The 22,616-nt window shown below is 40.1% G+C and overlaps 1 protein-coding gene across 4 annotated transcripts in view; it reads left to right on the forward strand.

Moving 5' to 3' along the window:
• Nucleotides 1-10,032, forward strand: part of NEBL (nebulette) — a 647,345-nt gene extending 637,313 nt beyond the window's left edge. For all 4 annotated transcript variants that reach the window (XM_019508319.1, XM_019508316.1, XM_019508317.1 and 1 more), the window contains one exon: nt 4,186-10,032. In XM_019508319.1, coding sequence (XP_019363864.1) covers nt 4,186-4,362 — 177 coding nt within the window. In that variant the 3' untranslated portion in view covers nt 4,363-10,032. The remainder of the gene's footprint in view (nt 1-4,185) is intronic.
• The last annotated feature ends 12,584 nt before the right edge of the window (nt 10,033-22,616 follow it).

Raw genomic sequence — 22,616 nt, forward strand, 5'->3', positions numbered from 1 at the left:
ATATCCGGTTCAATGCTCTCCCTTTATAGCATCCAGTCCCCAAATCCAACAATGAAATTGTAATAAAACCAGCAGACAAAGGTGGAGCTATAGTCATCCTCAGCTGTCAAGAGCACATTAATAAGGCCAACAGACAAGTCCCTGACACCAACTACTATAAAGGATTTGAAGAGGACCCTGCAGCAGTATTCACTCTAGAACTGGAAAATATTATCATATCCTTTCCAAACCAATTTTATGAAAACTACTTCCACTAATTTACAACTCTCTTACCCTGGGAACTTTCTATAGCTCCCAAAGATTCACAGAGAAGGTAACCCTGGGAGACTCGTCATATCCTATTGTGGCACCCTCACTGTAGAGCTATTGGGATTCATACAAACTATCCTGAAACCACTTCTCACCCAAAGCGCAAGTTTTCAACAGGATACTACATGCTTCCTCAACAAAATCCAGAACATCAACCACCTCCCTGTTAAGAAGGCCAGACTTGTCACCATTCTGTGCACTAATATCCCACATGATGAAGGCACAGTTGCCTGCCTGAAATATGTGTGAGAACAGAGAGTACACTCAGATTTGCAACAACGTTTCACCAATCATCCACTTCATCCTAATCCACAATTTCACTTTCAACAGTCACCACTTCCTCCAAACTATGGGCACAGGGATGGGCACAAATGTGGCTCCTCTATGCCAACCTTCTCTTGAGCTACCTGGAGAAAGAATTTCTAGAAAATTGCACCATCAAACCTGGAATATACCTGCATTATATAGATAATGCGTTCATCATCAGGACTGAACATCTGATCAATCACTTATTCATTTCCATCACAGATTTAACAACTATCACCCCTTGATCAAAACTTTCTCTGGAATACTCGAACACTAATATCAACTTTCTAGATGCCACAGTCCATATCCGGGATGGCTTCCTACAAACAACCATATGCAAACAACTCATAGACTAACATACCTGTCCACAAAACTACCAATCATCTCAAGCACACCAAAAAGCTGTGATCTACAGTGAGGCCCTCAGATACCATAACAAAAATCTTTGCCTCTTCCATAAGTTACTTTAATGTATTTTTAAAATACCTTATTCAAGTCATTTAGGCTTGAATAATTCTCTGTTATATAGCCCAGACTACATTCTAAAGTGATAATTAGGCACCAAGTGTTTATAGGATTATTATGGAGATTTCTCCTGACAGCCATTTAACACCTAATTAGGTGCTAAGGTTGTAACTTTGGGTTTCACAGCAGCATTAGGGTCCTATTAAAATTTTTAAAAGTCATAAGGTATCAGATAGACTTTATAACTTTTCCCTACTGTGATGCAGTCAAGGAGGCTTAAATGAATCACACAGGTTAAAAAACAAAAATCATGAACATGCCAGGCAGGATACACCATTTCTGGGATGGGACATAAAATTCCTTAGATTTGAATCGTATGACTGCCAGGGTGTACAGCTGGGGATCAGGGAACTCCCCAGTTTCTCAGCTGCACATGATTTTTAAAGGTTCATGGCACTCTTTCAGGTTGCCAGTGTAAAGGGAGCCTGGCAGCAGGACTCCAGTCTCTGATGCTGGTTCCCAGGGCACTGTCAAGTTGAAAGGTGAGTCTTTCAATGAGCAGAGGGCATCTGTGTCCCAGGCTCTAATCCTTCCCCCCACCCAATCCTGATAATCAACTGATTGTTGGGCTCAAGCAGGGGATAGTCTCAAGTTCAGGACATATGCTACTTGTTCAACTTATGGCACAATACAAACCAGCTGCAAAAATGTTTCACATTTAATTTAGAACAACTTAGATTCATAGATTCATAGAAGTTTGGGTTAGAAGGGACCTTAGCAAATTGTCCAGTCCGACTGCCTGCCTTGGGCAGCAAAGAGCACTAGGGTTAGATGACCCCATCCAGGTGCATGTCCAGCCTCCTCTTAAAGACCTCTAAGGTAGGGGAGAGCACCAACAGCCTTGGAAGCCCATTCCAGATTCTGGCAACCCTTACCATAAAGAAGTTCTTCCTGATGTCCAACCTAAATCTGTTCTCCATCAACCTAAATCTGCTGTCCATCTGCTCTCCATCTGCTCTTCAACTAGGCCATTGTTCCTAGTTACTCCAAGGGATGCCCTGGTAAACAGAGCATCTCCTGTTCCTTGCTGATGAATTTGTAGGTGGCCACAAGGTCACCTTTCATTCTTCTCTTGTGGAGACTGAAGAGATCTTGGTCCCTCAATCTTTCCTCGCAGGGCTTTGCCTGCAGGCTCCTAACCATACAAGTGGCCCTCCTCTGAACCCTCCTCTGAACTTTGTGGTTGATTTGCCATTTTTCTGCACCATAAATTGGCTGAATATGTGGCATGTTACAATTTATCACACAATCAACATTTTAATCACATGATAGGTCAGCCAGGGCCTGGGATTGTGAAATGTCCAGCTGTGATAAATGTAGGGTATTTGCCTGGCCTGGAATATCAAGACCAGTTTCCTGTGTGTGCTGGCATCCATTTACTCAAAGATTCCTAAAATCACCACTTCAAAACCTCACACATTGATACAAGGCACAACCTACATTTTCATTTTTAAAAATATAATTAAACCTGAACAGCCTTGTGTTATCTTCCCAGATTGGAGGCAGCCTCTTTAGTTTAACTCTTAAATTATAGAGTTGATCCTACTGATTTGTTTTGGCGGGGGGGTTTGCTAACATTAACTGTTTGTTTTGTTGATCATTTTAGCTAAAACATCCATCTTATGTTGCTGGTTATGATAGACATCAGTCATAGAATCTTAGGACTGTAAGTGGCCTAAGTGATATCTAATCTAACTTCTTACACCAGTGCAGGATTTGTTTTTTCTAAACCATCCCAGGTAGATTCCTGTCCACTTTGTCCTTGAAAAAGAGCTGTTACGTCAGTGACTTGTGACTCTTGAGCTACCCTGGCTTCTCTACCTGAGAGAGTGGTAGGAAAGAATAGTGAGAACTCCCATGAGCTTTTAATGAGTGGCTCATGTGGCCTCCAGCCAAAGAAAATTTGGGGAAGGCTCATTCTCCAGATAGAGTATAAAACTAAAACATGCTCTAGAAGAATCTGGGGAGAATCTATTCTAAATGAGTGTGAAGCCAGCGTGTGCAATTCAGTAGACAACCGAATATTATATAAATATGAAACTTTTTTTTTTCATTTTGGAAGGAAGAAACACTGTGCTTGCAACTGACAGAGGAATAGAAAAGACTGAGGCAGTTAATGATGGTACTTTATACTCCACTTGGATTTACATTAAAATGAGACAATCCATGGATGTAGATGTCTGCCATTCATTAAAAAAATATAATTTCAGCCTTAAGCATAACCTGAATGGTACCCTTGCTAGGAACAAAAGTAATCATAGAGTTTCCTCAAAGACAGCGAAGAATAATAAAATACCAGCTCTCAGCCTAAAAAGTTGCATGTACACAACATTTTGCTCATAGACATGCTTACAAAAACAATAAAAAATCACAACATTGTGCCTGAATATGCCTTAAAATTTGATGTATACATGAATGATGGTAAAATATATATTCATACAGATATATACATAGGCATCTTAAGTCTCATCCATTCTTTTTTTCCTAAGGGAAAAGCATGTGTTAGATAACTTGAGGTAAAATCCTAGCAAGGAAGAGAGAGTTTATAGTTTTGAAATAATGTAACAGGTTAAAAACCTTGAGTTAAGCCTGCTTGGGAGTTATCCAAACAGGGAGCAGAAACAGTACTATGTGGCTCAGATGGCCAGCTATACATAAAAAAAAAAGAATCTAGATCAACAAATAACTGAAGCAACGATTATGGGGAATATTTTAAGAGAAATGTGTTAGCCTGAATATGTTTGCTGAAAGAGTTGTGAGTGTATTCATCAAAATCACTATCTTTTTTATCCAGAATTTGTTGAATAAACTATTTGGCATGAAGCGTTCACCCAATTCCTTTCTGGGAGATACCTGTTGGATATTAAGCATTATCTTCTCTTTCTGTATATGCATTTGAACACTATAATGATGCAACTTATTAAAGATTCCCTTCCTTCCTCTCTTTCTCCCTCCCTCTCTCTCTCTTTTGTATGTTTGCAAGAGGGAGGCGATATGTCATTCTGTGGTGGGTACTTCATGGTTTGGCTTCTTTTCCTTTAACAGAGAACATACAGAGCTATGTATGACTACAGTGCTCAAGATGAAGATGAAGTTTCCTTCAGGGATGGTGACTATATCGTCAATGTGCAACCGATTGATGATGGCTGGATGTATGGTACTGTTCAGAGAACTGGGAAAACAGGAATGCTTCCAGCAAATTATATTGAGTTTGTTAACTAGTTTTTGTCTCTAGTCCTTTAAGCTTTACTCAAAACTTAACCTTTTAAAAAAATCAGAGAAAACTTTTATGACCACACACTCATTACTTTGTCACTGTTATAACAGTCCACATTCACAAACATAAACCAACATACTGGTCCTTTACTGAAAAAAAAATCAACAAGAAGCTTTGAGCTTGAAAACAGCATTGCTTAATAATAATGCTCTCTAAAAGCATCATGTGGAAGACTGGTGTTGCTAATCACGTAAAGGTTTCTGTCAATTAATTGTGAAGGAGAAATGTCTTTCCCATAGATACAAAGAGGTTCTTTCTCTTTTAAACATAACCATTAAATGGATTCTTTTCTTATATCACTTTGCAGTTACAAGAAACTTAATACTCTTAGTTTAATAACACTTTCTAATAATGTGAAAGCTCTTTAACATTTGAGCAGTTAATATGTGAATTAAAATGATAAATCAACAATTTTAAATAATGGCGGGTAACATACTGGTAGAAGTCCTACTGCCCAGCAGCCTTATACGTAACTTGAAAGTCTGCTTTGACAGTGAAAAATTCTCAACTCCCACTTGCCCACACAATTTCATTCATTGCTGGATCTTCCATTTGCTCTCATTCATGACTGTGACCTTCCCTTCTGTCAGTTTGGCTTGCTACCTAATTCATCAGTTGTGACTGTTCCTTGATTCATGGCATATTGGTATCTTCTACACAGAACATTTCCCATAGACACTATCCAGAGTGCAAAACCTAATTGCCACCTCTTCTATTTCCCTTTAATAATACTTAGCATTTGGATAGCAGCTTCCATTAAAGCATTGTACATGCAATAATTCACTTCACTTCCTTTATCCTTCTCTGTATTACTGCTGTAAATAGCCAGGCTGGGGCCCACATGACATGTGGCAACATGAAACACACAGCTACATTCCTTGTTCTAACAAGTGACTAACTTAATGGCAACTTCGCTGACAAGCTGATATACCCACCTCTGCTGCATCTCCATAAACAAGTTGAGAGGAGCTCTTATTTTGTACTGAATTTCAGTCCAATGGCATACACCTTCAGTTTCTTCCAAAACTTTGTCTCTGTATATGTGAAGCCATTTGGTTATCCCAAAATGGGCTATACCCATACAAAATGATTAATGAAAGACAAATGTAATTGACCTCTGCTGATGCTCCCGCTAGCACCACAGGAATGCTAAGCATACAACTATTCTACCAGTTCTGTTCCACCTTCCTTCTTTACCTAAGGATAAAAAAGGAAAGCTATCAGCTGGGTTTTTTTCAGGTATTTTTTATCCTTAAATCTAACAGAACCCTTCATTCCTGCATAAAAAATCTTCAGATTTTGGTTTCAGTACTAAACTGTAAATATTATTGTCCCAAATTTTATGCAACTTCATTACTTCTCTTCTGCTTTACACTACATTCAGACCAAGCTAAAGGAGAAAAACAGTACCAGCTGCAATCTTTCTGGCTTCGATTTTCTAAGGCATTATCAGGACACTATCTAGAATGCAGCCATATTGCAGACATTCTGATTTTGTTCCTGATAAACTGTAAGCTATTTTTTCCAGTGCTCCTTCAGCTTGGGGTCAGGATTGAAGGATTCATTGGTATCTCATTAGTCAGATGCAACAGGTGAGATGCTTTATCACTGAAGTTCCAGGCCTGAGAAGAGAAACATAGTGTCAGACACTCCATCACAAAGCTCCATTGACTTTAACTGGACTCCTCTTGGATGCTTTGTTCCTGTCATGTTGTTTTCCTTACAGGATTCGCCTAAGTCAGAGGGAGGACAAAATCCTGTAAACCTTCATGGGGAATGTGTATATGTGTGTTTAAGGAACACATATGGTTGTTTTTTTTATTCTGATGGTTCATAAATTCTCATGTATTCAGACATGAGTTAAAAATACTAGCCAGAGAGCTGCCATTTGAAATTTGGCAGGTGTGCCAGTGATCTTGTATGCATTAGATTTACAAAATAGAGACTAAGTTATACTATATTTTTTGAGAGTTTTATATTTCTGGTTTCACAAAGTCACCAAGCCGGCACTATTTCATTTAACAGAAATGAAGGAAAGCAGTAAGTATTCATGATGGGAGAAACCCCCCCCAAAACAAACAACAGCCACCCCCACCCCCTCACCACAAAACCCTGTTAGTGCTAGACAGCTGCCAGCTCTGCTTTGCATAATATTTAAAAATAACAAGTTCCTGCAATTCCACTGGATAGTTGAGTAGGGGGCCTATCCAAAGCTGGCAGACAGAGAACAATAACTTTCAATGATTATGTTTAAAAAATATAGTAGTGAGTCCATAAATATTGAAAAGTAAGTGGGGTGCCTATATTTTCTTGTCAGAGAACTCATTTTAAGGATGATGCTTTTAGGGTTCAGGAGCATGTCCTGAGGTGGTTAAAACCAGGAAAAATAACTTGGTAAGGATGGAACTTTTTTGTTCCATAGATAAGCCTGAGTCTGCAACTACACTGTGCTTTTAATATTCTGTGGAAGACTGTGAGTTTTGCTTAGGGAGCAGCTGCAGCCACAGGCCCTTATCCTTTATCGTTGACTTCCATAACAAATTGGCTAGCTTTGCAAGTCAAACAACTTCTTTCAAGCTGCTGATACTTTAAGCCAAGCCTAAAAGCTTTCTGAAAAGCAGTCTGGTTTTGCATCAGCTATAATCACAAGTCTTCAACAACAGATACGAAAATCACACTTTATGATGGTTGGCAATTTTTTCTGATGATGTCTGAGGTAGAACTGGATATCACTTGCTGTTGTGCTGCTATATTAGCTTTGTAGTGCTGACAACAGTAAAAATAAGTTGTCAGTGTGCTAAGCAGATATAAATAAAAAGATGCATAAGGTACAGATATATATAGTATCAAGTTGCTGTTTTTAGTGTCTTAAAAAAAAGCCCATAATCACACTAGCATTCTTCACATTAGCTTGGAAGATAAATATTTAGTATTGAACTCTGTATGTATGTTAAAAAGGAAATTCAGAAATAAATATTTTATGAAATTAGAAGACTATGTTATGCTAAGCAGTGGAAATAAAATTATCTTTTTGAATTTTGAATATTCTATAGCCTGGCAAAGTATTTAAAGCAATTTCCAAAATAAAAAAGGTCAAGAAAACAAAACAGTATGTGAATCATATTTCTCTTGAGAATGGTATATCATCATAATTACTGATTTCTGTTTAAAATAATGAATGTTTAGCATTTCTCGTAGTGAAATCTTTTACTAATTCATGTTCATTTAGCTTTTATTTTAATATACAACAAACTAAATTCTCATTACAGAGCACTGTTATTAGCAGAGTTTCTCATTACTCAGAATGAGTGTGCCCAGTTAGCAAAATCTTTTGACACCAAAATATTTTCTCTACAAAATCTCACCTGAACACCCAAAATTTGCAAGCTGTTTCTTACAAGGAGTTTCTTAGGCCATGCTAGTATGCAGTGGAATGTCAGGATAGTTCAGTGCAAAATACTGCTTTTTCATCCTTAAAATAGCCAACAAGCAGGGATAGTGCAAATCTAGTTCTAGTTTAACAGTGTTTCAACATTACTCTTTGTCTGTTGCTTACATAGACACATCTCACTGGAGAAGGAAAGGACCTGTCTAAAGAGGCAGTTTGCTGAAAAATTCTATACTTGGGAGTTCATTCATCTCTAAGGACATATCTACATGTCGCCTGTTGGAAGTAGTAATGCACGGCGCAGTACAGGTGGTTACTGCACCATGCATGTGGCACACAGGTAAATTTTGCCACTGTGTCACTGTAATGGCATGCTACACCTGGCGCTACACACACGATCACTACATCGCCATAGCATGCTGTACAGCAACATAGCACATCGCATATGTAGACGTGCCCTAAGGGTTGCAAAAAGAAGGGCACTATAATATGCTATTTTTCTTTATGGACACATATAAAGGTAACATAGTAAATAAGATAAAAATACACATAAACATACAAAAAACAAGTGGGTGCCTTGTGGCTCATTATCTTAGTTGCCCATTTACTTGCCCATCTTTTTTTTTTTCCCTAAAGAAAGCTAGAGATACTTCAGCTGTCATAATCCAGTACAGAAGATTAGTATTTAATTGATGAAATGGGATTCTCGTGATTACATTTGATATACTACACACCATTTAAACTGATCAGGTTTTTACAGGAAATCATCAATACATTATATTCTTGATAAATACATCTCTTCTAAGATATCCTTGGGGATATAGAAGGCCTCAAGCACTGAGGATGACATTAATTTTAGTTTTTATGGTACAATGACTACACATCACCTTATGTTATAAAATAGTCAAAAACACAAAGTGGCAGAATGTGGAATGAGAAATAAAATCTGTTAGACTTTAAGTGTTTTGAATAGCATTCTCCATTAAATATGGAGCAAGCTTTAGTGGCTAAATATTTAAATTGTGTCCTAAAAAGGGCAACAGATGCTATCTAATGGTAGATCTCCAGACTACTGCATACACCTGAGTGTTTTGTGCTGGCAGAGGCAAAATTGCTGGTGTGAGTTAAAAGAATAAAGCATTCTGCAATGCTTATGCTGTAGGAACCCCCAGCTCCAAATCGCTCTCTGGAAGAAAACTTGTAGCTATTTTCCTTCCTTACCTTCCTGCACTACAACCGTATACTGAAAGGAATTCATATGCTTTTTTGTGTCTGTTACATAGAGTTTACATATTGTACTTAAGTTGTAATCCGGTTGCTGTTGAAACTCTTTTTTTTTTAATTTTAGGGGGAAAAGTAAGTTATACTGTAGCATTACAATCATGTGTACTTAGTATTACATATTACAAGTTGCTAGGCCAACAGAAAGCAGCACTGACTGTATTAATATTGATTAGCATGATGTGGAAACACTCTCAGCTGTTGGTTTTTGCAATGTGATATAAAAAGCAAAAATGAACCGCTCTGCAGTTTGGCATATATTTGCTTTAAAGTGTGTAAAGTTCTAGTTATTTTGCAAAAATGTACTTTATTTGGGAATATGCCGTTATGAAGGAAATGTTTGTTTTTTTTTCAAAGGATGGGAATTATTACCGGATTCTTTGCTGTATTGCTTTAATTTGGCTTTTGTTATGCAAAAAGTTAACACCAGCTATTAAAATATATTTTAGTAGAAATGCTTTAATTCCTGTTTTTTCCCCTCTACACTGTGAATCTTTAAGCCTTGGTGGACTAGAGCAACATCATGCTGCCCAAGCTACTAACCTATGCAAACTAGTTCACATTTTAGTTGTCACAGTGGATGTAACATAAAAATTTATTTTGCATAACATGATATGGCATTCAAATAAAATAGTAAACCCAGCATTATGTATGTACTATATTAATAAACAACATGCTTCAAAGCTACCATACCCATTAATATAGTTTATAAGAGTTAAGTATTTATTTCTTTAACCAAGGATGCTTTACTTTTTTCAGACATAAATGGAAAATATGCCATAAATATGGCTGAAATCTGGTTACCAGACGTGTTTTCCTAAAATAGCATTTTATTTCAGAAATGCACTCTTTTTAGGCAATGAATATGCTTTCTTCAGACTGTATTTGTAACCCATCAATAGCACATTCATTTCACATTTCATCTCCCTTGGTTTGCTTAAATAAATATAGGTAATAAGTAAATGGAGTCCTCTGATTTTACTCATATTGGTTTACTGTTCTTTGACTTATCAGTTGGTTAGGCATGTTTTTATTACAGCATATCACTAACCAAAATAAATTGAATTCCTGGCTTCTTTATGGTAATTCCCATTAAATCAAACCAAGTGTCTTTGCTCAGTTTAATTTACTTATACTAGTAAATTTCTTTAAAAAAATCCAAAAATACTTTTTATTAAAATAAATCACAATATATGATATATTTGGAACTGCTAATAATATACAGTAATAGATTACCTTTGCCTAATTGTGTATTACTTATTTCCGTAATAAATGTGCAGCCCCATCCTCTGCAAGAGAATCTTTTAATTTTTAGCAACTATTATTCTGAAGAAGGGGAAGAATATAAAATTCTATTAGCTACGGATGAATACAAATGAAACACACAAATAGAGAGTAGATGGCCAAGTCCAGCTAAGTAATACATTTCCCACTCTGTAGCATTTCTTGATAGGAACATATGTTACAGTTTTCTGTGAAGTTTCATTATATATAATACATTGATTGCTCACTCTATAATGTTTTTGTATATTAGACATGTCCCTGCTACAGCCTTTTATACTGTAGCAAACATCAGTTTTTAATATGAGCTGCCAAAATAAACTTCTAGTCAAAGTGCATTTTACTTGCAAATCCTTCTGTTAAAGCAGCTGGAACACCAGATTTTCTGTCTCTGTCCTAAATATATCCATCAGGCAAAGGTTCTCATCCTGAGAAATGTTGATGTTAAGTCAGTGGAATTCATCAGAGATGCTCAGCATCTCAATACTTTAAATATTAAGAATGGTTTTACAAGTATTTGTGCTAATACAAAATGGAAGAAGAAAGAAAGAAGCTGGTTCTATAAAAGACAGGAACCAAGGAAAAATTAAAACAGAGACATGTATATATACCCTCACACTCCATAGTTCAAGGGATTTGTACCAATGCCTTATAACCGCCAACTACTGCGGTTATAAGGCATTGGTAGAAAGTCCTCTGGTAATATGGGTGGCTTTAATAATGGGCATCCAAGGAAACAATGAAGACAGGAAGAACTGAAATTTCTTCATTCCAATTATTTATTACAACTGCTATTGCTGTTAAAAAAAGGCATGATTTTTTAAAAATATAGGATTTGATTCAGCAAAAAACCTTTAAGTGTGTGCTGATAGCAATGGGGCTTTAGCACATGCCTAATGGTTTGCTAAATAGGAATAAGCTTAAGCCAAGACTTGGGGGTACAGGAGAAATGACTCTTAGCAAATTTTTCATTCATTTTTTTATTGTTTGGGGCCTTGCCCAAAATTTAGTTCTTGGTGTTTCTGTGCAGCTGTCACAGTGAACAGTCTGGCTGCATCAGTATGAAGCTCAACAGAGGCTAAATTACCCTCCTAAAAAGCTGAAAGGTAATTTTGTGACTCCAGGGGTACTCAGTCTCCCAATATGTTAGAAGCTGTTTTTTTAAAATTCTCTATCTGTGGAAAGTATAGAGAAAATGGGATTATGAAAAGGAGGGGGGTGCCTCAGAGGGCAACCAGTGCTGCAGTGGTGGCTGCAATCTTCCTAGCTCCAAGCCCCCACAAGTTAATCTGTGCCACAACTGCTTCCAGCTTCAGCTGCTCTCCCAGGTTGTGCACGATACTCAGGCCACAGTTAGACATGCTGGTGCCCTCAGCTCCCTGCCATTTCAGGTGCAATCAGCAAAGACCTTCTATGCCTGAAGAAGGGTGATTGCACTCAAAGGCTTGCAAATAACTCAGTTGATCTAATAAAAGATATCTCATCTACCCAAAGAACCTTGCCTGCCAATCTTTCTCATACCTTTTAATAGCAAAGAATTCAAAATTAATTCTACAGGGAATTAAAATGTATGCTGCAGGAAAATCCCTACTGATTTCAATTTAGTTTAGCTTCTCAATGCAGGAGATGCATTAAAAAATTTACAATGCTGGTATTACATACACCGCTATGTTTTCCCAAAGGGAACTGAACACTAATGAGGGTATAGAAACTAAAAGTCAAATAACAACTGACTATATGATCAAGGATTAATAACATGTTATAAAATTATTGTACAGTAACTAATCAAAATGAATGGATTTTCCCCCCATTTAGAAACATTTGTATACAAGCAAACTAAAATACTGGCCTAAAACATAAATTTCAGTTTTTTATTTATGTATTTGTATAATCAGTTTATTCATTCTGTCACTCTGGAGTGTTGCTTGTCGGTACTGGTTTAGGCCAGTGGCACTTAGGCTGTGTGTGCACATTCAGATAATTTGGGAGAATTCTCCCGGGTTTGTTCTCAGTAGAAGAGCTTATCCAGAGCCTCATGTACAGACATTCAAATGCTGAGGCCCTCAAGAGTGAAGAGCTTGCAGGGCTGACACTATGCAGCCAGTGGGGGCCTCTGTGCCCATGTCTCAATGTGCTTTGCAGGCTCCCTTAGTCTGCCTGGTGACAGATGGCAGCAGTGAATAGGGCAGCTCTGATCAGCTGACCCAGACTGTCCATGGTCAGCCTGTGTTTCCTTGCAGCACAATGTGGGGATTATGAAGGAAGTATGTTCTGCTCCCTGCTGGAGCAGCAAAGTCTAGTGAGTGACACTGTCTCCCTGGGGGGAGGGGGCGTGTTGGGTGGCTGCAGAAGAGGGGATTGGTGAAGGACTATGTTCTCTTGAGAGAGAAGCCACTGCATGTACAGACATTTGCTTTCCCAGGAGTTCTTTAACTCTGGTTCCCTGGTTATTTTTCTCCTGGGGTGGCCATATTTACTCTGGGAGCCTGAACATCTGTACAATTGTGGTTTCTCCTTGGAGAACAGGAAATCTCCCAGGATAAACTGAATGTCTATATGTTGCCTTAGTTTTGATTAGGTCAAAGATCACATGATCACTCACTGATAACCAACAAAATACACACTCCATGGTGGCAAATAAATGTGGCAAACAGTCCCGTTTGAAAGAGACATTAAAGTACTCTATTTACTCAACTACAAGACAAGGTTTTCCCTTCCAATCAGCAAAATAAAAGACCCTCATCCTATATTCACTTACAATAAAACTTCATTCAATATATTGCCTGTCATTAAGCTGCTGCCAAAAGCAGCATGTGCTCAGTAATGGAAACCAACTATGATGTTGATTGAATAGAAACCACACTGAGCATGCCTGTGAAACACATGGCTCAATTAGGCAAAGATACCAATGGGAACCTAATACAAAGCTAGGTTAGTGCAGTCTATCTGATTAAGATACAGTGGGGCCATTGTGTTTTGTCCCCATCAGCAACAATTATTTTCAACTCCTGGTGGACCACTACACTGAATACATTTTGCCGTCTCTTCACTCTCACAGCTGAGCATCACCTTTTATTTTCTGTTTCCAATGATTCCTGTGTATTCATCAGACCTAAATGTATAGCAAACATCATGAGCAGGCAGCGTTCTTTGGGTAAATGTGATGCCTTTTATTAGACCAACGAAATATTTGGAAACATTGTTCTTTGCAAGCTTTCAGGCACAAACACCCTTCTTCAGGCACAGGGAGAGCTGGATGGTGTTTTGTGTGCTGTTCTGGGTGAAATAGAAGTCATAATGCAAAATGCAGGTCTGTGAAATTGCAAGTTCATAGCAGTGAAGATGAGAGGGAATGGGAGACAATAGGGGTGAGACAGGTACATGGGAGTTGGGGGAAGAGGGGAATGTTGAACTGGTGATAGGATGTAGCTGGCAAAGTGCAGACAGGTTACGTGGAGTTATCAGATGTTACGTGGGTTATAATGTGCCATAAATCCAATGTTTATATTGAGTCCATGATTTTTTGTATCCAGTAGATTTATGAAGTGAAGTTTGTAGACTTCTCTATGCAAGCTGTTAGAACTGAGAGATGGAAAGACAGTGGTTGTCTTGTGAGAAGTGTGCACCAACCTCATCACCAGAAGCAAACTTCCTATGACCCAAACCACACCAAATGGATCCAGACAATGCTGGGACAAGAAATATAAAACCTGCCAATGCATCTCCAACACTCCTACTATAACCACACCCCGCAACAGAAGCATCACTATTCCTGGATCTTACACCTGCACCTCCTGAAATGTAATATATCTCCTCCAGTGCACCAAATGCCCTGATGGAAAATATGTAGGAGAAGCCAAACAACAACTGTGTACCAGAATGAACACGCACCAAAAATCTATCAAAGACAAAAATATCCAATTACCTCTGGGTGGACACTTCTCACAAGACAACTGCTGTCTCTCCAGTCTTTCAGTTCCAATCCTTAAAAGGAATTTACCTTTTGTAGATAAGCCCATGAACTTTACTTCATAAATCTATGTCATTAAACATCTATGTAGATGGGAGGCTCTGTCCACCCTTCTCTCTCTCCATCACATGTGATTGGTATGGCCCCACCTTCCATGACAGAGCTAGAACAGGCAGCCCCACACCTCATCTGCATATAATTTCTGGAGGATCTGAAGACTTATGAGAACACCTGTTCCAGTTACAAGTGGGGGGCTAATTAGCACATGGAGTGTGTGTGTGGTGGGGGTAATCTGGAGTACACGCACATACTGAGCAGTGTGGGCCTGTGGGGTCACCATGGCTTGAAATGGTGTTGACTCTGCTGAATCCCAGCCCAATGAACTACATGATAAATCATTGGCCTTTTGGCTTTGGACTAGTATCATGCATTGTTTGTACTTTGTATAAGCAGGTACAAACGTTGTGTTCAAAAGTGTGTTTATGGCGTACCTATGCTGAAACCGGCATCAGTTTGTGAAAAAAGGTAAGATGTATCAATTCTGGATGAACTAAACCTATGGGCATCTGTAGAAATTTGCCTATATGAAAAGTACTACAGGTATGTTTATTTCAAAGTCAGTGTTTTTTGGCCCTGTATGTTTCAAATTTGCCTCATACTTTCATGTGTTCTGGGAGGGAACAGAGCCTGAGCAGGGTCTGACAGTAAGAGAAGATGGGGAAAAGGTTATAGGAGAAAGAAGTTGGGATGGCAGATGGCAAAGGGGCCACCTGAACCTCTAGCCACTATTTGCCCTGCTGTAGCAGTGGGAGGGAGACCAATTCAAGATAAACCTCCAATAACTAGATTCTATACCTGAAAATTTATAACAAGTTTATAAATTTTCTGTATATAGATTCTAATTATTGGGTGGTCATCTTAAATTTGGAGTCAGCTTAGATTTGAGTAAATACAGTATGTTTTAGTAAATTTACAACATAGTGGTACTTGTATATAACCTTATGAATGTACTTTATACAATATCATGCATGCAGAAAAAAACTCAGTTTGATACCATTTTCTGTGAAGAGGCAGGGATGATAAACTAATTTGTGGCTCTGGAAGCCATGGTTTGCATATCATTGGAGTAGAGTCTGGAAACAGAAAGTGTTTATATTAAAAATAATGCCAGTGGCCCCCAACCTTCGGGCCCTGGAAGGCTGGATAAACGGCTTGGTTAGTCTGCAAGCCAGATTCTGCATATGATTGGTGCATGGGTTTGCTCTGTGGGTGCAATCCTGTATGCCTGGATCCAGCTGTATGCTGGCCTTACCCTGTGCTCCTGACTTCAGCATTGTACTGCACATTGAGGCATGTTACCTGGCTTGCAGGGCTCCCCATGAATTTGGCAGTAGGGGAGTGACATTTAACACTTCCCCTACTACCAAATTTCTGGACCTTTGAGGAGTCCTGTGGGCTGGATGACATGGTTCTGTGGGCTGGATCTGGCTTGTGGGGCAGGGATTAAGCAATCCTGCTCTAAGCAGTTCCAAATTCTTGACTACAAATTATAACATGAGATTCTTCCTTCTTTTTCTTTTACTTTGTCTGATGCTTATAAAATCTAAATGTTTTATAGTATGGTGTTCTCTCATAGTAGAGATAACAGCTGACTAATCTTGTCCTCTTATATGTAGCATCGGAAATCTATGCACTTCTCTTGGCAGGAAGCAGCAACAAGTTTTTAAAATCCTGGCACCTAAACATCCTGTCTTCCTGGTTCCTGCAGCAAGCTGGCAGCTTGTGTAGTTATTCTATGCTTCTAGGAAGTTTTCTAACGTCCCAAAAGTTTTCTATATTCTTTTTTCCCCCTGTTCTTTCCTCTCTGCTATATTCATATCCCATAGCTTTTGTTTTGATCAGTGCCTTTGGTTGTCTCTAAGGGAGAAGCTTTCCAAGATGTTAAGGTCTTGAAAAAATATGAGCATTCATCAGTATTCATGGCTGAGGGTTTTGAAGTACTAGTTCATTGTAGCAGCATTTGACAAGCCTCAGTAGCACTGCCACTGCTCCCCCGCTGCCAGATTTCCAGACCTGGCCCGCAGGCTATACTTTGAACCCCACTAGTGTATATGAATACCAGGTCCTTGTTAGCCTCTGGTGCAAGTGGAGATCAAACTCAAACATCAGCCCCAGAACTAACCTACTTCATCCACGGCTTTTCATTTTCATTTCCATGCCAGAAATACAAGAAAAATGCTACAACTGGTTTGACAACTGCTTTAATTAACTACCTGGGTAACAAAAAGTGTTTTTTCCTCAACACCAGGGATTTACACTTTATTTTCAGAATTCAAGAAGTCGGACCATCTTGGCTACATGCATCCAAATGCAGATGAATGTACAGGCAGACTGGTCCATCAAAAGAATCCTTCATTAGGGAAATCCTGCCGTTATTCGTTCTGTATTCTCAGGCTGGAACCTTCCTCAAGTTTGTCCCCCAGGTCAGGATGTAGTTTCTGTCTGTAGTAGACAGATTTTCATTTAGCTAGTTCGGACCTTAGATCATCTTCTCACAAAGGTCAACAGGATACTCCTCTATGCTAAAGAATGCTAATTTATAGTGTCTCCTTTTCCTTTATTCAGCTTCAAGTGTCAGCCCTCAAAATCATTTTCACACATTCAGAGGATGGTTTACCTGCTTAATGGGTATTTTGCATTGGTTTTTCACCAGTCCCAAGGGATGGCCTTGCTCAATATGGTACGGGACGGCCAGGGTGAGGGAGAATTGTTACCCTTCATTAATATAGACCATGTGAAAGAACACCTTGAGACACTGGACTCCTTCAAGTCAGCTGGCCCCGACAGTTTACACCTGGGGGTACTTAAGGAGCTGGCAAGCATCATAGCTCAGCCACTGGCATGAATCTTTGAGAACTCCTGGTGCTCAGGCAAAGTGCCCGAGGATTGGAAGAAGGCCAATGTGGTGCCTATCTTTCAGGAGGGGAGGAAAGTGGATCTGGGGAACTATAGGTCCATTAGCCTGACCTCTATCCCAGGGAAGATCTTGGAAAAAATTATCAAAGAGACCATTCTTGACAAACTGGCTGATGGCAACATTCTGAGGGATAGCCAGTGTGGGTTTGTTGTGGGTAGGTCTTACCTGACCAATTTCATTTCCTTCTACAATGAGGTGACATATCACCTGGACAAGGGAGAAGAGATTGACATCATATATCTTGATTTTAAAAAAGCTTTTGATCTGGTATCCCATGATCATCTCATAGAAAAACTGGCCAACTGTGGCCTCGGCTACATCGCAGTCCACTGGCTGGGGAATTGGCTCCGAGGTCAGACCCAGAGAGTGGTAGTTGACAGAAGTCAATCATTTTGGTTCATCGTGTCCAGTGGGGTCCCCCAAGTCTGTCCTTGGGCCTATACTCTTTAACATCTTCATTAATAATGTGGACATTGGAAGTGGACTGGCCAAGTTTTCCGATTAAACCAAAGTTTGGGGTAAAGCATCCACACCCAAGGACAAGATAGTGATCCAGGCCAACCTTGGTAGGCTCAGAAAATGGGCGGACAAAAACCTGATGGCGTTCAACACTGAAAAGTGCAAGGTACTCCACCTTGGGGGGAAAAAACCCCACAGCATGCTCATAGGCTTGGCACCACAGCCAAAAGGGACTTGAGGGTCATGATTGACCACAAGATAAATATGAGCACCAATGTGCTGTTGCAGCTGGTAAAGCGAACAAAACTCTGGCTTGCATCCATAGATTCTTCTCAAGCAAATCCCAGGATGTCATCCTCCCGTTGTACTTGGCCTTGGTGAGGCCACAGCTGAAGTACGGCATCCAAATCTGGGCTCCACAATTTAAAAAGGATGTGGAGAAGCTTGAGAGAGTCCAGAGCAGAGCCATGCACTTGATCAGAGGGCAGGAAAACAGGCCTTATGATGAGAGGCTGAGAGCTATGGGACTCTTCAGCCTGGTAAAGTGCAGAGGGACCTGGTGGCTTTCTGTAAGTAAGGGGTGTACATCAGGATCTGGGTGAACACCTATTCACCAGAACACCTCAAGGGATAACAAGGTCAAACGGTCACAGACTCCTCCAAGACCGTTTCAGGCTAGACATAAGGAAGAACTTCTTTACCGTCCGAGCCCACAAGGCCTGAAACAGACTGCTGCCAGAGGCAGTGCAAACACCTACTATGGACTCCTTTAAGAGACATTTGGATGTTTATCTTGCTGAGATCCTTTGACCCCAGCTGACTTCCTGCCCCTGGGGCAGGGGGCTGGACTCGCTGATCTTCCAAGGTCCCTTCCAGCTCTAACGTCTATGAAATCTTATGACCATGTTTTCTTGAGTGAAATGAGATGTTGATAAGCTGCTGAGATTAATCCTTGGAACACTGATTATAGAGAGACCTTCACAATTCAACCTTATTTCTTTGAACCAAAGTCAAATATCTCAGACTACCTATCAGGGGGCCTACTGCCTAAATGGGGTTTTAGGTTGGTCTTCCATGCTTTCAACCATCTTATCATATACCAGTGGTTCTCAAACTTTTTAGACTTGGCACCTCAAGAGATTCAAGACACCCTTCAGACTTGGGACACCCCTTGGAAAATGGCAGCTCTTCATTTTCACTTCTTTTTGACTGTGAAAAAATAATAGAAACAATTCTTCAGTTGCAAGGAACTCTGCAAGTCCACAGTACGTCAGAATGTTTTTAACACTATGCATTTCTATTGGAAACTCTGAGTTTCTCTTGTGAATCATGTTTGCACACCTATCAGTGCAGAATGGTTGAAAGTCACTGGCATATACAATGTATTCTTCGTTCTGTATCCCTTAAGGTGATTGATGGTTGAAGTCAGAATAAGGACATAGCAAAGAAAATCATTCTGCATTCTCTGTATTTAGTCAGAGTGCACAAATACTGCTGGACAAGACAACCCAATTGTAGGCCCAGGGGATAGGGGTAGTGAGCATAGAACTGGGTGCTGGGGGGTGGGGGTTGGTTTTAGGAAAAATGGTGAAAAACAATATTAAAGCTATGCTTGCCGTGTCAGTCAAAGCACCTGTCAGAGTTTGAAAAGCTCTTATCCTTTAGAATCTATGCTCATTTTATTAGATTCACTAGCAGTGTTGTGGCCAAGAATAGGTAAGCCCATTCTGATATTTGCACAACTGCTACTTGGGTTTCTCTCAATTCATTTGCTAGATATCACAAAATAGATTATCCAGCTGCTGTAGATACCTCATTTGGTATCAGGTTCTGAGACCATCTTTCTATTTGTTGATGTTCAGTACATTAGTTGTTAGACAATACCCAATTGTTCTGACTTATTGTTTCTTCTCTCTTCACATTGTTCTTTGTTCTTCCTGTAAGTGCTCTTCATTTTTGTGAAGGGCTACACCACAAGAACACTTTCTTATGGAATGGCCTTCTTCTAGTCAGGGTGTTCCTCTCCCCCATTTTTTCTTTTAGTCCTTGTTCTTTCCTTGCTCTGGACCTGTTAGAGGTTCAATTGTCCGTTGGATCTCTGGTTTCCAAATAGCATCCCTAGAATCATTTGGGATGAATGGCTCAGGTATGGTGTAAGGAAGAGGGGTTGGATATTTGTACAGAAGGTGTTCAGGACTCCTTCCTAGAAGATGGCAAATGTGGTATAGTCCCCTCAGGTGAAAACAGGAATTGAAGCAAGATCTTACATATCTGCAGTGCTATAGCCACAGAGCAAAAGGATAGTGAACTGCTTTCTTGGCTGTGTTTTAGGGAGACGACTTAACCATTAATTATTTTTGAAAGGAAGATCTCAGATACAGAACATCATCAAAGGGCTTATGGCTGTGCATTATGATTGGAGAGAGATGCCCCTTGCAGCACAGCATAAGACTCCCAAGCTTCAGGGCAAGATGGGATTTCAGGCACAGCCTAGTTTGTTTACAGCCACCTCAGGTATCTATATGTTAAATTGCCAGCTGTAGCCTCAGTGTGCTGGTTTCTGGATCCCTCTTTCAGGACCTTAGTTTTTTTCTGTGAATTCTTCTGTTGTGGCCAAGTGCTTAAGAGCAAAGTGATACAATATTCAGAATAGCAGTATTTAAGTCTCTCTTAGGGCCTTGTTACACCTTATGTTGTGAGACGCACAAATGTTGATGGATGTTAGTGCTAGCTTGAGTGTGAAGCAGCCATACTTCAGGCCAGGACTGGCATGGAGAGCTGAAAGGTAAAAGTCCCTCCACTTCTCATTTCAGGGTCTCCCCCCACCTACCTCCCCTCCCACCCACAGGGCAAGGGCTGTCCCTGGGGGGAAGGGGGCAAATCAGGACGACTGCTCCAGGCCCTCTGCCTTGGGGGCCCCACAGAGCCAGGTGGAGCAGCGGTGGCACAGAGATGGGTGGAGTGGTGGCTCCATATCCAGCTGCTCACTACTCCCCCCGCCACTGCTGCCAATGGTGGTGGCAGCTTTTTCAGGTCACCTCTGCCTAGGGAATTACTTGTGGCTGCCTGTGCTGTCTGTTCCAGGTGTACAGGAGGGGAAGGGTTAATCTGCCCGCTAGTGGCTGGGCTGCTGCTCTTCTGGCCCACAGAGCAGCAGCAGTGGCAGTGGCCTGTCTGCTCCTCTGGGACAGATAGCATAAGGTAGGTACAAGCAAGCAGGGAGTAGGGGGTAGTGAACAGTGAACTGGGTTACTTGGAGGGTTGGGGGGGCAGTGAGCCTGATCTGGGCCAGCAGGGTAGGGGGGCAGAGGTGACGTGTTTACACTAATATAATCTAGAGTGGCTACACATTAGGGCAACATGAGCTGGGTAGCTGCAGGTCAGAGATAATCCTGTCATGAAGTGGCAGGACTTTGAGCAGCTTAATGAATGCTTAAGATTAGTTTCAGATATTAATGTGTGGACCAGGGGTTAAGAGCTCCAGGGGCTGCCCAAGAGAACCATGTAACAAGACCCTTACCAATATTTATGCTAAGAAAAAAAGAATATGTTCCTTATGGCCCACTCCTATTCTCATTTCTATCAATTTGAATTTTACCTTTTGACTTGAGTAGAAACAAAATTTGGTCCTAAATACTTATGCATTTAATACAAGTTGCAATGCTAAGCTATAACTGGCTCAACTAGATGGTTTCAAATTAATTTAATTCTAAATGATATGTAGACAAGCCCTAACTAAACTTTACATATTAATGGAAATAATCAGCAACAACCAAAATGACCAAGTTGTTGTTATTTCCATCCAAAAATGTAAATGTGGAACTAAATTGTACTTAATATTGTATATATTTGCACGGTGCTTTATTTTCATTGTTTAATTGCCCTTCACATAAATAAAAAGGCAGGGCAGGAACCAGTAGGTGGAAATTAAAGGCAGACAAATTTAAATTAGAAATAAAGCTAAAAATGGTAACAGTGAACATCATTAACCAAAGGGAAAAAACTACCAAGGAAGTGGTGGATTTGTTGCTCTGTGGGGTCAGGCCAATGCTCAGGATCTCAATATTGTGTTGTTAGGAGGGTGTGGTGTACAACTGCACACGCACACACACAAAAATCAATTAGCTGCACACACACTCTAGGTGCATATACCCACACTAGACGCATACACACACTACCAACTCAGTCACATACACATCCAAAATTACCAGGGTAGGCACATGCACACCTATCACCGATTCAAGCTCATATACACAATACACACCAAAAATTAGACAACAATCAGTTGTCAATACCCGCACAGTACACCTACACAGATCACTAATTCATATATGACACACATGACATATATACATATTCACCAGTTCACACACACACCACCCACCTACATATAGACACAGGTGAGTTCCTAATTTGGATGGTATGGTGTGGGTATGTGTGTGTTTGGGGTACTTGGAATACCTGGGGGGAAGGTAGCAGAATAAGGAGAAGGATGTAAGCTATAAAAAAGCAATGTCCTAGATTGTAATTTTAATTATGCTAGTGTAGACAGGAAGACTTGGCTTCATTATATTAGAATGGCTTCTGTAATCATATGATCACAGGAAAGCAGGGTTGGAAGGGTCACAAGTCCAACACCCTGCATAAGGCAGGATCATCCCTGAATAAACCATCCTGCCAAGTGTCTGTCTGAACTGCTCTTGAAAATTTCCGAGCAGAGAGAACTCGCACCTTCTCTAGGGAACCTATCTCAATGCCTGACCACTCTCAGATTAGCCTCTTTTGATGGTCTTTACTTTAAGCAACAGTATTAACCTCCAACTTTCAAAACCTGAAATTTTAT

Source organism: Gavialis gangeticus, unplaced genomic scaffold (assembly GCF_001723915.1).
Source record: "Gavialis gangeticus isolate Ggan-Ray unplaced genomic scaffold, GavGan_comp1, whole genome shotgun sequence".
Lineage (NCBI taxonomy): Eukaryota > Metazoa > Chordata > Crocodylia > Gavialidae > Gavialis > Gavialis gangeticus.